The following is a 17,438-nucleotide window of genomic DNA, read 5'->3' as shown; positions in this document are numbered from 1 at the left end:
TTTTTATATACATCCTCCGACTTTTGTATACTTTTTGCATCAGTATTATTTATTTGGTAACAAATGTTTAAGAGCTTGCAATGTCTAAAACAATTCTTCCGGAGAGGGGGCAGAATATGGTGATAGTTTACGTATCTCTGCTAATTTTCTTTCTTTCTCATCTATTCTACCCTCCTGAATTAGTAGTTTACAGGGGAGACTTTTGCATTCTCTTAACACTGACAATGATTTAGAAATCTTGGGAGTGAGTTCCATTGCTCATGATGGGACTTCTCTTCCGAGCAAACATTTGATTGATGTTTTTTCTTGTTTATGACATTTATCAAGCCAGCCAGAGAACATCAAGTTATCTGGGTAGCTTACAATGAATAAGGATAAAGTCAATTTAAGTACAAAATGGGACATGAAACCATAAAATCAAAAGCAGCATGAATGTGTAGAAGATTGCATGGCAAGTAACTTTAAAACAACAACACATTTCCCTTACAAAGACCTCAGATTTTAAAATTTGAGTTTTATTAGGTTTGCCAGATGAGGAGCATACTGGACCCTGAGATTTCAGGGGCCAAACCTGAAACCCAGGAGCAGGCCCTGGTGATGTCATCAGATGGGCCCTGGAGATGGAGGTTAATTGGGAAAGGGGAGCTGAAGAAAGCAGATGCCCCCAGAGTGTCTGTCAGGCTGAAGTTTGCAAGCTGCATGCTCAATCTTCTTAATTCTTTTTCATTAAAAAAATTAATTCAATCGCCTGGCAATTCAAGCCCTCCACCGGCCACCTGGAGGGGGCCAAGCAGACCTGGAGACTTCAAGTCAGACTTGGAGGTCTGGCAATCTAAACTTCAACTATCAAAACTATTCAGTGGCTGGATGGATATGCTGCCAGTTCCTGATCAAGTAACCATTCATTTTATCGTTTCATCCTCCAAATTATAACTATTACATTTTTTACAAGCCACCTTGAGATTTAGATATTTCTTCCCTCTTCCAATACACTTGGCAGAGAACCTTTCATTAAGGATTCGTGGAGAATATCCGGAGGAGGAAGGAAAGGAAGGCCTCAGAAAAATGAAAGTTCTCTCTCTCCACAGATCATTCCCTCTTATGTCTGCTACAATGAGGGCCGCACAAAAAGGATTCTGGAGATTTGGTGTCTTGTATCCACAGTTAGGGTTTTACATCTTTCAAAATGCCTGGCCAAGATTGCACAATGCTTCTCTCTAGTCTGGGCATAGCATGAAAGGAAGTGAGTGCACATAGCTTTCCCTAGCCCACCCAGTACCCCACCCCTGGGAGTACAGAAAGAACAGGCTATATCCCAGTGGGAGAACATCTGCTTTGCATGCAGAAGGTCTCCGGTTCAGTTCTCCCCAAGGAACTGCCTCACCCCATATATTGCTGCTCAGAAATGGTACTCCTCGGATGAGGAACTCCTGAGAGTACTACGTGCCATAGTGGGTGTTCTGAGCTCTCCACAAAATGCCTGAGACAAGGCAACACAGAATGGTCAATTCCCCATTTCTGATCTAACGAAGGCTGCACTCATGTGGCAGTTAATTCCCTTTTCCTGATGTTTCCCTAACTTCTAATTTCCACATTATATTTGAGCTTTCACACAACGTAAAAGCCGCTTCCAGAAAATGAATGGAATATAGTGCATGTTTAGCTCTGGTTTCTGTGTTATTTGATTTTTGGGGAGGGTGTGTGGAATTGCAGCCCCCTTAACCCAGAAAATTGTGGGAGCAAAGTGATGAAATTTGGGGCATGGCAAGTAATAAACCAGAATGATGTGTAGACAGTCCAGCACAAATCCGCCACTAATGCACCATGATTGTGTCAATGTCTGCATTCACACAACAGTTTGTTCCAGTGGTTCCCAATTAGCAAATTACAGAGGACCCCCCTGTTTTTCAAAATCCAAGCTGCGGACCCCCTACTATTATAACTCTGTGGTAGCTACCTCTGCAAAGCATTTTTTGGAACAAAACGTAGCGCAACCCTGAATAAGCAAAGGGTTTTAGGTATACTAAAAAACAGACTAGGGCTGAGCGATATCTGGCTTTCAACATTATGATATATCAGCAGCTAAACACTGTGATATTCCGATATATCCCAATGTCTGAAATTAGAGATCAGGCGTGGGGGTGAGGGAAGGAGAAGCCATGGAGATCGGGGGGGTGGGGAGGAGAGGAAACAGAGTCATCTCCATCACATGGTTTGAGTGCGAGGGGATGTGCCTCAAGGCATCATCAGTGGTGGCAGCAAGCAAAGATGCAGTCCACCATGACTGCTGCTGCTTTCCTGCTGGCTGAGAAAAGCTGCTCTGCCTCAGTGCCAGGGGTAGGTAGGGGAAGGGACGCAGGTGGCGCTGTGGTCTAAACCAGTGTTTCCCAACTGGTGTTCCGCGGCACACTAGTGTGCCGCGAGACGTTGCCTGGTGTGCCGTGGGAGGGAGGCGGGCGAGTCGGGTGGCGAGAGGCGGGGCAGCGGCGGCGAGGATCCGCGTCGAGCTGGGGGCGGCTCCGCGGTGGTGGTGCTGAGGTTTCTCTCTCCATTCTCCCCTCACACACACACACACAGGAAATAACACAGGATCAGCTGACAGGACCCGGCCAATGGGGCGGCGGCGGGGCAGCGCGCGCAAAAGGGAGGAGCGCGAGACAGCGGACGAGGAGGAGGCCGGCATGTCTGGGCAGCAGCAGCAACAACAGCAGCACCAACTCCCGGCGACGGCTCCTCAAGCCCCGGGCAACCCTACTCCCTCACCGGCCTCGGCCGCCCTCCTGCTCCACCCGCCGCCGCCTCCCCCGCCGCCGCCGGCCACCTCGGCCCCGCCGCCGCCCCCTCCTCTGCCCGCTATCGCCGCCACCACCACAACAGCCGCCGCCACCTCAGCTGGGCCCATGCCTGCCGGGAGCGGCGGCGGCAGCAGCAGCAGCAGCGCCCCGGCGCCCTTCCCTCCCGGCGTGACGCTGCGCGCTGACGTCACGGGGCTGTAATGGTGGTGTGCCTCAAGATTTTTTTCATCAAACAAGTGTGCCTTTGCCCAAAAAAGGTTGGGAAACACTGGTCTAAACCACTGAGCCTCTTGGGCTTGCCAATCGGAACATCGGCGGTTTGAATCCCTGCAACAGAGTGAGCTCCTGTTGCTCTGTCCCAGCTCCTGCCAACCTAGCAGTTCGAAAGCATGCCGATGCAAGTAGATAAATAGGTACTGCTGTGGCAGGAAGATAAACGGCATTTCCATGCACTCTGGTTTCCATCATGGTGTGCTTTTGCACCAGAAGCGGTTTAGTCATGCTGGCCACATGACCCAGAAAGCTGTCTGTAGACAAACACCGGCTCCCTTGGTCTGAAAGCAAGATGAGCACAGCAACCCCACAGTCGCCTTTGACTGGACTTAACCATCCGGGGGTGCCTTCCCTTTTACCTTAGTGCCATAGTGCCTTGAAGTGAGGGTGATCAGTTGCCTTGTTCTCTGTCACCGTGAGGGGAAGGAAGCGCCTCACTAACGGCTGCCCTGTTTTCCCTCAGCATGAGAAAAGGCAATGCAGACCAACGGTGTTGTCGGCCAAGATCATCATACAATTTCGGTGGTCCCTTGAAATTGGCTGCCCTGCTCTCTCTCTCATGCGAGAAGCAATATATTGCTGCATATTGCCGGGTCAAAATTGTTATTGTGGTGTGATTTCAAAACCGATTTTGGCCAATACCTTGAAAAATCACAGAGCTAAAACAGACCATAAAATTCATGGTACAGTTGTACCTTGGTTCTCGAATGGAATCTGTTCTGGAAGTCCGTTCGACTTCCAAAATCCAAGGCACAGCTTCTAATTGACTGCAGGAGCTTCCTGCACTCAATTGGAAGCCACGGAAACCATGTTGGATGGTCGGCTTCCCCAAAACATTTGCAAACCAGAACACTCACTTCCAGGTTTGCGGCGTTCGGTAGCCAAAATGTTGGAGTCACAAGGCATTCAAGAACCAAGGTATGACTGTATTACCATGCAAAAATGACCAAAATAAAAAAAGAGTTGGGGGGGAGGCAAGGCATGGGGCCGCAGACCCCCTGGGTGCATTCTGCGGACCCCTAACTGGGAACCACTGGTTTATTCTGCTTCCTGACATTTTCTGTTATTTTCTGTGTTATATTTGAGCTTTCACACAATCTAAAAGCCACTTCTTGGGAGTCTAGTGGAATCTAGTGGAAATTCAGCACTAGAAATGCTAATTGCTTAATAAAAAAACAACAACCCCACTTTGCAATCTCATTAGCCCAGAAAATGTGGGAGCAAAGTGACAAAATCTGGGGGTCTGTACTGGTTCTTTAATTGCTGTTTTCATGGGTGTGGGGAGACAGAAGCACACACGTGCGGAAATGTTGAGGGCATAGCGATGTTGTCCATTGACACTGGTTGTTGTGTCACATCACACCCACCAGTACGAATGAAATTTAGCACAATATGGTGGCATATCAGTCAAAAAGCCACAGTTCCATGATACAAGCTACTGCGGCGTGAAAGGAACATTAGGATATGAGGCAGAGGCACCAGCATTATAATAGAAAAAATTAAGGCAATATTCCCCACATCTGGTTGCACCCAAAGAACACATTTTGAAAATCACTATACTAATGAACAGAGGGAAGCAAAATGACGGAGGTTTTCTTTTTTCCCATTTTCATATCAATTGGCAGAAATTATCTTTATTAGAAAAATGAAATTTTCATTTATTTACATTTTGTACATCTTGTTATACTTGGCACATGTGTTTTCTCTCACAGGTATATACATTTCAATATACGCAAACATTCACGTCTTCCCCGCTCTCTTCCTATCTTCCATCTCTCTCTCTCTCTTTCTCTCTCTCTCTTTCTTTCTTTTCCCCCTCCTACATATTTAACAAAAATGAAAAATACAATACACCTTGAAGACAACCATGTTCATTATATACTCTCCCCACCCCCCTTTTCTATCATCAAAAGTTTGAAGCAAACATTTGTGGGTTTTTGTTTTGTTTTTTTGTAGATATGTCTGAAAAATATTATTTATACAGTATTAGCACTTAAGTCATGCATTTGGATTTAAATATGCTGGAGGGGTAAACGACTGTTTAGACAGAACAGGTCAACAGAGAAACAAACAAACAAATGGGGAAAAAAGATTCCTGGATCACAAATTACTTGCATCCCACTGTGTTATCAGGACATCATATCCAACTACCAGTTTTAAAGAAGTCTCTAAGAGTGTGTACGGACGTAACTTGTGTATTTGGTGACTCTTGAGTGTGTATGTGCATGTCTTAAAATTGTTGAGCTTGGTTTTTCAATGATTCAAAACCTCGAGTGTTCTCGATGAACATCCCAGTGCTCCATTTCTGATGGTGCGTTCACACAATACAGGTTCAGTTACTTGACAAAGTCAGTGCTAGGTTTTGACTTCCATTGGTGAACCCCCATCACAAATGGACAGCTGCGTTCAGAACCTCCATATCAACTTGCTCTGCTCAACAGAGATCCATTAAGGGCCTCTTCATACATTAAGATTTTTAATATATATATGGGGGGGGGGAGTTGACACCCATGGCTGCAATCCTATCACCACAGGGAGGGAATCTAAAGGGGCATAGGATAAACCATGTCAGAGCCCTTCTCCTTGCTACTGTGGCCATAAGATGTTGGGGCCAAGGAGACCAAATCTGAGGTGATTTGATGTTCAGGGGAGATGTTCAGGATGTTCAGGGGAGAATCAGGAAAAAGCACAGATCTGAGAGATCCACAACCTTCTCAACACCCCGGGGTATAGGGCAGCCGAGGAGTTGGCCTAAATCTTTCCCACAGGAGGAAAAATGAGGGGTGCAGAGAAAAACCACAGGAGCACAAAAGCACTTCTCTGACCTCACTTCTGCCCTGCCAATGAAAGTCTGGAAAAGCTTTGGGTATGGTGATTAATCCACCTTCAGATCTGCACCATGAAAGAAGGACAGTGAAGGCTAAGCTCTATTTTAAAAGTTACAGCTCCATGGGGTGGGAGGAATTGTGATGTGAATGAGGCAAACAGGTGCTTGAAAAGTTGGATCTCATGCAGGAACGCTCATGGGGAGAAAAAGATTTACAGAAGCTGCCGCTGTATAACCTCCCCCCACAAAAGCCCCATATCCATACACAAAGCTGACAGCTATTAATGTCCTGTTGTCTTATCTCCAAAACAAAACAAAAATGCAATCACTCTTGAAAATACAATGCATCCAACACTGTATGTATACATCACAGTTGGGACATAGCCACACTTAATTCTCATCTGCACTTTCCAGGCATGGTCCATGCTTTCAAGCTCCATGAGTGAGCACCCTTTATTTGCTCTGGAGTTTTCCCCACGAAAACCTGCTCTTTAAAGTTCAATCGGAGCAAACAGCACTGGGTGGGAAACCCAAATTGCTGTTTGCTCCAATTGAGCGCTAAAGAGCATGTCTTCATAGGGAAAGCGCACTTGGATAAGTCTTTGCAGGGAAAGAGTGTTTGGGCATGGAGCTTTAAAATGGAAAGAGTGGGGGGAAGCTAACTGAGATAAGCCCTCAGTTTAGTAGGTATTGTAAGAAAGCTTAAACCACGGCAACCCCAGTGGGTCCTATTATGCATGTTGAAGGAAGCCATCATATTAATAAATGTGTAAATTCAGCAGAACACATCCTGGAAGACCCGTTTAGAGCCACAAGGAGATGACCTGATGTCAATGCTCTGTGCATTAAGAGTATAAATTGTAATCACGTATGGTATGATACGTTGGCGTCTGAATGTATAACTCGCAAGAAAGTACAAAATGGGGGAGCTGAGTGGCAGCTCTTTGTGTTTAATTTCCTCATTGCACTGTGCAACTTGCACTTGCAATTTGGCAAGCACCAGCTTCTGTGTACAGTCATGATGACTTGTATTTTGATCTTTTTTTTATTGAAATAAAATCAAGCTTTTAACGCATTTGCGCATGTCTGAGAAGCAATGCATTTATATTGGAAGACCTTGTATGCAAATGGATTTGTGTTAATCTTATCTGGGGAGGGGCCCTCCCCTTTTTCCATTTTTTGTGTCCATATTTACAGTGCAATCTACAGGTGTCTGCACTAGATCTGGACAAAACAGTCAACTTCAGTTTCTCTTTCTTTCCTATCTTAAATTCAGTTCACCCCATTTTAAAATAACTCATCTGCATTTTTAGTGCACAGCTCTCCTCCTGTGTGTGATTTGGCATGCATTTTTGCCTAAAAGGTTCCTGCCTACCCCAGTAATCTTTAGGGGGATCCTGATTCTCTGGGAGAAATCCACCCGTAAATGCTGCTCACTTCAGTGGCGTTAATGCCAAAGAAACCCATGGTAGATTGTGTCCAAAGAAATATTGGCAGCAATGTCATTGCAGAGCGTCCTGAAGGTTCTAGAGACTTGATCTAGGCATACTTGCATGCTTTCAGCTCTATGCCCTGCCCTGATCTCCCTCCTTTCCTCTTTCGGATGAAATTACAGTCAAATCTCTCGCATCCCAACTATCATCAAGCTATAGCCAATGCTTATACTGGCCACAACCACATTAGCTGAGCTGGAGGTGCAATTCTGCCTCCCATTTTTGTTGGGGTTTCTGCAGGAGATCAAATTAGTGGGCTTTGTGCCCGTTGGATAGTATAAAAGGTGGGCACTATTAGCAATTTTGCTTTGCCCATGGAACAGTCAAGAGTAAAGCATGGTTGATTTATCTGGATCTAACTACTGAATGAATTCTTTGGCTTACAGGCATATAAGTTCTGCATCGAATTGCTAGAGCATGTGAGCTTCTGGGATCAAAACAGGCACAAACTGGTACAACAACCTGACAAAACATGACACCCAACATCATCATTGGTTTGGGAATCGTCTCTTGACTGGTCACCATCCGAGGGGGTGAAAAACCACATTAGGGGTGTTCACACATTACATTGGAACCTTGTACCTTTGTATTCAAAGAATGCAGCTATACACTCAGGCCATTATTCACATGTAATGTTCAGCAAGCATACACAACAGTTGTGCATCCCAAATCCACAAGTGAGCACTTTTTCATGCAAACACCTGTGTATGGTGTAATGTGTGAACACACCTATTCAGGTTTTGTACATTAGAGAAGAACTGGTTTCTGGGATGTGCATGTTCTTTTCAAGACAATGGCATCTCACCAACAAGAAGCACTGGGAAGAGTAGGAAAGTAACTTGTGAAGCTAGACTTCCAGTTTGAGGTGATCCACTCACCTCCACCAGATCCTCACCACCCACAGCATCTAAGCACAACCCTTATGGAAGGACTACCTGTTCATCCATATGGGAGATTTTAGGAATCGCGGCCAACAGTCATAAGCACAACCCAAAACTCCTGCACCATATTTGATATCTCCCCCATCCCCACATTAGGTTTGGCTGTCCACATTGAATGGTTTTTGTTCTAGAGCACCAAACATCCACATGGGCCAGACTGCTATTTAAAAATCAGGCTGGCATTTCCAGTGCAAAATGCAGACTAAGAATCACACTTTTAAAAGCTCATCTGGATACCCATTTTTCTATGTATATATATATTTTAAAAAAGCTGTAAACACTCGTATTTAAAACTGCAGTAAGGTTCCATATCAAAATCTACAGTTTCGCATAGTGCAATTTCCTTATATCAGCCGCATATATATATATATAATAAATGTTAAATAAATAGCAGCACAGAGTTGCCTTCTGGAGGCCTGGTTTTCTTATGAAGCCATGGGTGTAGTTTGCTACAACCTACAGAAGGCCAAGTTTCCATTAGAGTTGGTCAACTCTAGTTGGCCAACCCACTTTGGAGAAGACGCCTGCATGTCTATTACCTGCTGCTTTTGCCTAGGCAAGCAAGACCAGCCAATGGTGGAAACAAATGAGAAACGGCTTATTTCAAGAGGGAAACCTCAACAGTTGAGGGCGGTGGGTAGATGTGGGGCAGTGACCAGCAATGGTTGGTCCACTTTTCTCTCCTCCCAAAGAAGAGACCATTCTGAACAGTGATGGATGCAACTCTGACTACCAGCACCTGAGGGTTCCAACCCATGTTTCAGAAAGAGCAAATGAACCACCACCTCCTATGCTTTTGGCCGAAACCGACTCCTATTTAAAATGTGAAATCAGCTTCAGTACAAGAAGCAAGGATCTCAATGGAGGGGTGATGTTTTCAAGCAACAGGTCTCCTCTGCTCTCAAGAGACATCATAACCTGCGTTTGAAATGCTTCCAGTGTTCAAATGTGCTTTGACTTGCAGTGCCCCACCTGCTTACCCCTAAGCACACGGCCAGGTATCACAGTTTAATTGAATTGCAGACCAGCTTTCCCAGATGCTACTCAATTGCATCGTCACTGACCATCAGCCATGCTGGCTGGGGCTGATGGGAATTGTAGTCTCAAGTATCTGGAGAGCATCAGGTGGAGAAAGCAATTGTAGGTGGCATGTGCATATTGTGGGGTTGGGGTGATTTCAGAATAAATGCCTTGACAGTCGCTGCCTTGGAAATATGGGAATTGCCAGGTGGCATTCGGAGTGGGAGAAAAGTGTCCAATTTTCTCCTTGATAAGCAGGTTTCCTGAGGAAAGAAGTTCTCAAACTAAGGTCCATAGACCACCAGTGGTCCATGGCATGCCTCCATTAAATATTCCTGTTGCTGTTTTATTGCTTCTTTTATTTCATATTTTAATTGCATTGCAAGCTGCCGTCTGTGGAATGCAGACTGCAACACAATCCAACACCATGAGAAATAAAAGGAATAAAAATATATATAGTTAACAATCACGCAGCGCTGAGCACAGCCCACTGCAATTGCTACAACAAGCAGAAAAATCATTGCAACCCTCTGCAATTTCCAAGTGGTCCGTGGTGGGGAGGATTTGAGAACCCCACTGCCCTAGAATAATAGGTATTCTTCTGAAGCAACATTTTATACATGCTTACTTGGGAAGAAACCTACAGAACCAAGTCATGCTTACGTCCCAGTAAGCATAGATGGGACTGGGCCATACTTGTCCTCATTTTCTACACTTTTAAACTGAAACATTTTAAAGCAGCAATGGGGAAGCCGAGGCTCTCCAGCACTTGCTAGGCTACAACTTCCTTCATCCTTGACAGCTGGCTATGGCTGATGGGAGCTTTAGTCCAGGAACACAGGTATCTCAGCCCTGTTCTAATGAAAGAACTTACAAAGTGCTTCCCAGCACATTCCATAATCAAGAGAGTCCAACCTTCTTTTCTTCCCAGGTTGGAGAGCAGCATTGCCTACATCAAGCTTTCTCCACCTGGTGCCCCCTAGATGGTTTGGACCAACTCCCATCAGTTGATGGGACTCGTGATCGCAAACAAGTGGAGGTTGCCACATTGGGCAAAGCTGGTCTAAGTATTACATTTGACACTCAGCAGGGCCATTTAATTTTAACCACCATCCGTCTCCACCCCATGTTGCGGCAGGACCGTTAAACAGATGCTAAAGCATATTAATTCAGGTCTGTGTTTCCCTTCTCTCCTTGGTTTGTTTTTTTCCCCTTAAAGTGACATGTATCCACATAGTGCACATTTTTTCATCATGGCATTGTGTGTGTATATATATCTATATATATGTTTGTGTGTGTGTGTGTGTGTGTGTGTGTGTGTGTGTGTGTGTGTGTGAAGTAACTCAGAAACCAAACCTGGAGTGTGTCCCTATTTCAGGAAAATGTTTTCATCCTCCCTACTCCAGTCTTATTTGACATGAGCACTGGGAGGTCGTTATCTCCCTAGCGTGTTCTGTAGCTACCTAATTTACACATGTCATGTGCATATATTGAGTATTTAAGATGGATCGGATTAAAGAAGTAAAAAAATAACAATGTTCCAACATACATACAAACATACATACACGGGAGTTCTAGAAGGAAAGCAAGTCACTACTGAGAAATGCTACACTTCCAGACTACAGTCAGACAATTTGGTACTGCATTCCAGGTTGAGTCCATTCGACATATATGGCTGTTGGTGTCGTACATTAACAACTGCAGTTAACATTAACATACGGTTAATCAGAATGGGACAACTACTGGGTTGTAAACAAATGAGCAACGGTTATATTGGTGCCAGTGTTGTTGGGTTCTCTTTTTTTTCTTTTTCTTTTTTCTTTTTGAACAATGTGAAGGAACAAGGCGAAGAGAGATACTATACAGCCCTGAGTTATCATCACCAACAAGGAAGAGACACATACTTGTGTACACATTTAGGTTTCAAGTTAGATTATGAGGTCTACAGCTTTACAGATGTAAGCTCCATACACCAAGACTTAGAAATATCTATGTTTCCAGCTGCGGAGATCTTCCAGCTGAGAAGTTGGACTGTGGAGTTTTCTACAAACTAATTTCATTACAAAACGAGTGTCTATGAAAGAGAATGAAAGCATTTGGACACCAACAGAAACCATCGTCTTACAAGTGCAATGAGTTGGGCCTATGTTTTTTCTTCCTTCCCCTTCCCCGCATTATTATATATATATATATTTGGCTTCACTCCCCAAATTGGTCTCTCCAGAATCTCCTCCCTGGACCTTACGGTGGATTTAGACAATGCAAGGCTGTTCTTGGAAAACACACAGATCCAGATGCAGCCTTGTGGTGACTGAGGGCCCCAAGCTCCAGCTGAAACTTCAACACACAACTTGATGCCTATGTAGCATGTTCCCAAGATAGGAAGAGCACCCCTAATTTTTCATCTGATCTTCATGGTTGTTTCTTACAAACATGATGGGTGATATTCATTAGTCATACTTAAGAACAGACCTATTTAAATCAATGGATTCAAGTAGCTCTACTTCAAGTATGACTTAGCTGGATACCCCCCAATGGATATAAAATAATACCCAACTCAGATTTCAATAGGTCAACTTTGAGCATGGCAGTTGGATATCATCTGATGGATATAAGATGGTGCCCAACTCAAGAATATGATTGTGTGTATGTTTCCCACAAACTGCCTGCACTGCATTCATAATGTCTGAATCCACCCTAAGCTGTCCCATAAGCAACGAGATGCCTTCAAGACTAAAGTGTTTGTTTGTTTTACAAATGTCAACAGTAAAGTGCTATCCTTTGAGGTCTGCTTTCCTTATGCAGCAATATCAATATTTTCATGGAATTTACGCTGGAGCAGAATTGTGTGGGTTGTTAACTAGATGGGCACAATCTCCCAGGAACTTCTCCTCCTGTGTCTGGGGCCACCAGGCACATTACTGTGACCAGAAAGAGGCCATTTAAAGTCTCTCCATGTGGTGGTTGTCTCCTGGTAGCAAGTTAATTGTGTGCTGAGGCTCACCAACCTCAGGTGGGGACACCTTTTGCCCATATCTCCACGTGTTGCCATGGAACAGTTTTGAAACATCCTCAAAACAGGCTTACCAGCCCTACTGTCTAGGCCAGGGTTTCCCCACTCGGGTCTCCAGCTGTTTTTGGACTACAACTCCCATCATCCCTAGCTAGAAGGACCGGTGGTCTGGAATTATGGGAACTGTAGTCCAAAAAAACAGCTAAAGACCCAAGTTTGGGGAAACCCTGCTCTAGGCTCAGCCCTGGCACAGAGAAATGTCACAGTTGAACCTTTCCCTAGCACACATCTCCACACCAGGAAAAGCATGGAGCACCTGCTAAACGCCTGGGTGCAGGGCCTGTAAGAGAAGGAGGCAACCCTGTGTTGAGAATGGGGGCCATAACATCCTAGGCTCCCTTTGAACTCAGCAGTTCTAAGATTCTATGTGAAACTGACCCCCAAGGACCATTAAAAAGAATGGGAGTTGTCCAAGGACATTGGACTTGGACTTTTGTGCTTGTTCAGTGTAGGGAGCAGCCAAGCGACTCTACCTTGGGAAAGATCAGGAGACAAGACAGCTCAGCATGTGAGGCTGCTTGGTTCCCCAGGCAGGTGGAGTAGCTGGAACTCTTGCGAGCATAGACCTCAGTGCCCCTCTTCGGACTGGCAGAGAATCAGAGTCACCCTAAGGTCAACCCCTTGGATAGCTCGGAGGTTGGAAGTTAAGAAGTCTCCAGGTTTGGTTAAGCCATAGAAATGCCAGGAGACTGTGCGGTCTTGTCTTTCTGTTCCTCGCCCAGCCTCCCAGCTCTCCCCAGACTTCGTCCCGGGTAAGGTCACGCCCACCACAGCCCAGCCTGGCCTCGGCAGGGACTAGCGTGGTCTGTCTGTTCAGTCTTAGATGGGGAGACGGGGAAAGAAGCTCCCTGCCTTTCCTGGGAGAGGTTCCCACCCCTTCCTGGTTGCACCACATCGCCCAGCTTGGAGCTGCTATCTGAACGTGTGGGACCTCTATTAGCAATTATGAAACTTCCATTCCTTTCAATGGGGCTTGGCGGAGGAGAAGTCCTCTGTGGATTGCAGCCTTGGTCTCTGTAAGACAGACAAAGATGAACACAATATTGTTTCCATTCATGGGCCCTGAGGATGTATATATATATATTTATATATATGTATATATAGATAGATATATAGATATATATAGATATATAGATATAGATAGATATATAATTATTTTTTGCTTTTGTTTGACTGTGTTTAAAAACAAAGATGAAACTAAATCGTATAGATATAGCTATATATATATATAGTTTTTCATTTTGTCTGTTTCTTTAAAAAAAAAGACTAACTCTAATCTCTTTGACAAGTCTTACCTTTGTCAGTGTACAAATGCATTCTTAACAATTTTTTGTTCTTTGTTCTGTGTCAAAGTACATGCATACCATATTGCTTATTCTCTACTAAAAAATAAACGTCTGGGAGGACATAAATACGCCAGGTGGAAAGTGCGAGAAGGACTCAAGTCTGATGGACAAGGGGAAAAAGAACCATCCTAATATAAAAAAATAACATAGTTGCCAACATATCCCAGCAGGATTCCAAAATGGACAGACCAGAAATGGTGCCCGTTTCTGCCCGGGCTTGAACTGATCCCTAAGGGTGTATTTACACTGCAAGGCAGAAAGTGGGTTGATGGTTTCTCCCTCTTCCTAGGGGATGGCAGCCTTCCAAACAGAGCTGTGGGTTGCTAATATGGGCCACATGCCCACTATGTAGGTACAATACCATTTGAACAGTCACAGTGTCACCCCTTAAGGATTCTGGGAACTGTAGTTTGTTATTGGCGCCGTGAGTTGCTTGGAGGCCCCTCGTCCCTTCAGAGCGCTACAATCGCCAGAGTGGTTTAACAGTCGATCTCTCTTCCCAGGGAACAATCGTAGCTCTGCCAGGGGGGTAGAGGGGGTTTTGTAACAACTCCCAGCACCCTTAACAGACTACAGTTCCCAGGATTCTTTTGGGGGAGCCATGGCTGTTCAAAGTGGTAAAATAGTGCTTTAAATGTCTGGTGTGGGTGTAACCATGGGATCTGAGGCACTATCACCAAACTGCGTTTTCCCAGGATGCTCTGGGGAAAGACACTGCAGTCAAATAAAACAATATATGTTTGTAGTATAGATATGCCCTTGGAGGGATGGGGTTTTTTTTCTATCGTTCTTCCTACTCCCTCTTCCCTTTCCTTTTTTCTTTTTGGTTCAACAGGCGAGATCAATCAATGGAAGGCATTGCAGACCCTCAGTTCCCGGAGGACTGCTAAGGAGACCCCGTTTGGCTCTCGGATGCTGGCAACTATGTTTTTCCCGCTAGATAAAAATGTGAATGGAAAAAAAGCTAAACATCTGATTCAATGCTAGGCATCTTCTTATACACGCGTCTATTGCTGCAGGAATTTAAAACTCTTGGAGCTGAGTACACGCTATTCTTATTTGCAACATAAGGCATCCCATGCTCCGAAATGTACATGTCGTTGTGGACCCGGCCGTCTCTGGAACAGTACGAGGCGGTCGATTTTATCGACGACCTTGAGTAACTATCATTTCTCGCTTTTGTGGGCAAGGAGTGTTTATAAAGGCCCGCGGGGCTCCGCCCCAGAACCAAGTGCTGGTCGTCGTAATAAGAGTGCAGAAAAGGGTTCTCCGCGGAACGGTCGGAATACAGGGACTTGATCCTCTTACCGTCGTCCAAGGTGCGTGTGAAAAGCGGAGCCTTGCTGCTCAAGAGTTTGCTTTGGGGGGCGTTAAACAGGTTTGCATAAGGGCTGCCTTCCAGAAACTTCTCTTTGTCTTTCAGGCTGATGCTCCGGGCCGGCCTCCCGACGTCCACTTCCCTGGGCTTGTTGTCCAGGAGGTTGTCGAAAGAGTGTTGCCGGCTGATCCTCAGCCTGCTTTTCTTGGGGGGCTGGGTTTTGTTGTTCTGGACCCAGTCGTGCCGGTACACCTCTTCCTCCCGCTGGGCCGAGTTGCCAGTGTCCTGCAACATCTGGTCTTCGTCGATGTCGTACAGGTTCCCCATCCGCACGCAGGCATCGCACTTGTAGGGCGAGCGGCTCAAATGGTGTCCAGCGTAGCTGGGCAGGCTGGAAAGGCAGCTCCTGCAGTGGGTAGCGTTCTGCCTGTAGCGGTCGTTGGCTTCGCCGAAGGTGGCATTCTTATCTTTCGTGCTGTAGTGCTTCGGGTACAGCTTGTACTGGTCGTTGCTTGGAAGACTTTCCTCGTTCGGCAAAGGAGTCCTGTTACTCTGCTCCGAATTCCGGTAGTTGTCGTTGTGGTCCTGATAAACGTCGGAGAACTCCATTGTCTCCGGAAGGATAATGTTCTCGATATACTGGGGTGTGTCCAAGTGAAAGCCGCGCTCTTTATCTGCATCTATAATGTAAATTTTATCCCGAGGCAGAGACTTGTTTTTCAGATATGTCAGCTCGACTTCGCTACAGTCCTTCGGGTGTTTCGCCACAGGCCGTTTTTTAACATTGTCCTTTGACTTGTGGTGCTTGTTGTTGTTTTCAGACTCCACGTGGCAGGTGGCCCGGCTCGAGGTATCTGAAACGTCTGAGCGGATGATCTCTTCGGGGAGGTACCTTGGGCCTTTCAACGAATGCTGATGGTTCTCGTCAGAATCGTTTTCTCGCTGGAGAGAGCCCTGCCGCAGAGATTCTTGGCGCAACGATTCGACCGATTTCCTCCACAGCTGTCTCGGGCGCGAGGTCCCTTTGGCTTCTGCCGCAACGGCGACTTCCACCGTGTTGGGATTGGATTCGTTCAGCGTGAGCGGGTGCTGCCCTTGGAAAACGTAGTTGTTGAGGCTGTCCTTGTGGCGGTTGCCCATGAATGTCTGTAGGTCGCCTATGTTGTCGCTGAAAATGTTCTCCTTCGGGGGAAAGGGCCTGTTGTTGTCGGAGAAGATCAAATTCCCCTTGTCCATCATCATGTCCATTATCAAGGACCCCCTGTGGATAAAATCGGCTGTTCTTTTGGGGGAGTTCATCCGGGAGGGGTTGATGTTGGTCATGTTCTTCGCCGACCGCAGGAGTTTCAACATATTCGTTTGAGAACTTGTCAGGGTGAAGTCGGGAGACTTCTTCTTTTCTTCTATGTGGACCCCATGGATGCAGCTGTAAATACCCTAAATGAGAAGCAACACAAAATGGATAAAGTTTCAAATCGTCAACCCTTCAAATCAGGGGGTAGGGAGCCTCCAGCCTGTAGGTCAAATATCCCCCCCCCCCGGGCTCTATGTCCCTCCCTCAGAACTATCCTCATGCAAAGTCCTCCTTGAGTATTTTTTACTGGCTAGAACGTGTCCTAGCTTGCCTGGATAGATGACTGAGATGGGGATATGTGCAAGTGTATTCTCCTTCTCCATGCATAGAGACACCACTGGTTTTTGTGTGGCTGGAATGTAGCCTGCTACGCAAAAATCCAGAATCAAACCTGTTATTCTGACCACTTTTGCTTCTAACCCCACGATGAATCCCCTGGAAGGCTGCCCCACCCACTGAGACCCTTGGGCTTGAAAAGGTTCCCCACCCTTTCTTTGAGGGGAAGGGCCATAGCTTAATAACAGAGCATCTGCTTTACATGCAAAAGGTTCCCAGTTCAAATCCTGGTGTTTCCTGCTAGGGCTGGGAGAGACTCCCTACCTGAAACACTGGAGGGAGCTATTGCCAGTCAATATAAACAATAGTGAGCTAGGTGAACCACTGGCTTGGCTCAGTCTAAGACAGGATCCTGTGTTCCTTGATGCGTAGGTACAGACATTCTACACAGGTAAGTATTGATACCCTTAGCATTTCAGTTGCATAGCCTGGACAGCCTGCACCTTCATGAAAAACAGCAGCAAACTGTTGGATACCACGGGGATTGAAGCAACAGCCCTGTGGGATTCAGTAGCAGTTCTCCTGCATCAGCAAAGATGCTGTTTGCATCACAAACCATGGTTTGGAGACCTCAGAGAGCAATCGCGTGCCCCATCCTGCTCTGTGGGTGCAACTTGGCACACTCTCACACACTCTCTCGCTCCCGGTCTCTCTCTTCTTCC

General features: G+C 45.9%; 1 protein-coding gene across 2 annotated transcripts in view; it reads right to left on the bottom strand.

Moving 5' to 3' along the window:
• Positions 1-12,088: 12,088 nt before the first annotated feature.
• The window catches only part of GRIN2A (glutamate ionotropic receptor NMDA type subunit 2A), a 228,047-nt gene continuing 222,697 nt past the window's right edge, over positions 12,089-17,438 (bottom strand). Inside the window, exons 14-15 of one of the 2 annotated variants that reach the window (XM_077918644.1) lie at positions 15,077-16,523; positions 12,089-13,436 (exon numbers count right to left, since the gene is read on the bottom strand). In XM_077918644.1, coding sequence (XP_077774770.1) covers positions 13,366-13,436; positions 15,077-16,523 — 1,518 coding nt within the window. In that variant the 3' untranslated portion in view covers positions 12,089-13,365. Of the gene's footprint in view, positions 13,437-14,159; positions 16,524-17,438 lie in introns of those variants that run through there. The other variant, XM_028706352.2, reaches the window with a different exon arrangement.

The sequence above is a fragment of the Podarcis muralis genome, chromosome 14 (assembly GCF_964188315.1).
Source record: "Podarcis muralis chromosome 14, rPodMur119.hap1.1, whole genome shotgun sequence".
Lineage (NCBI taxonomy): Eukaryota > Metazoa > Chordata > Lepidosauria > Squamata > Lacertidae > Podarcis > Podarcis muralis.
This window is presented reverse-complemented; position numbering and strand designations above follow the sequence as displayed.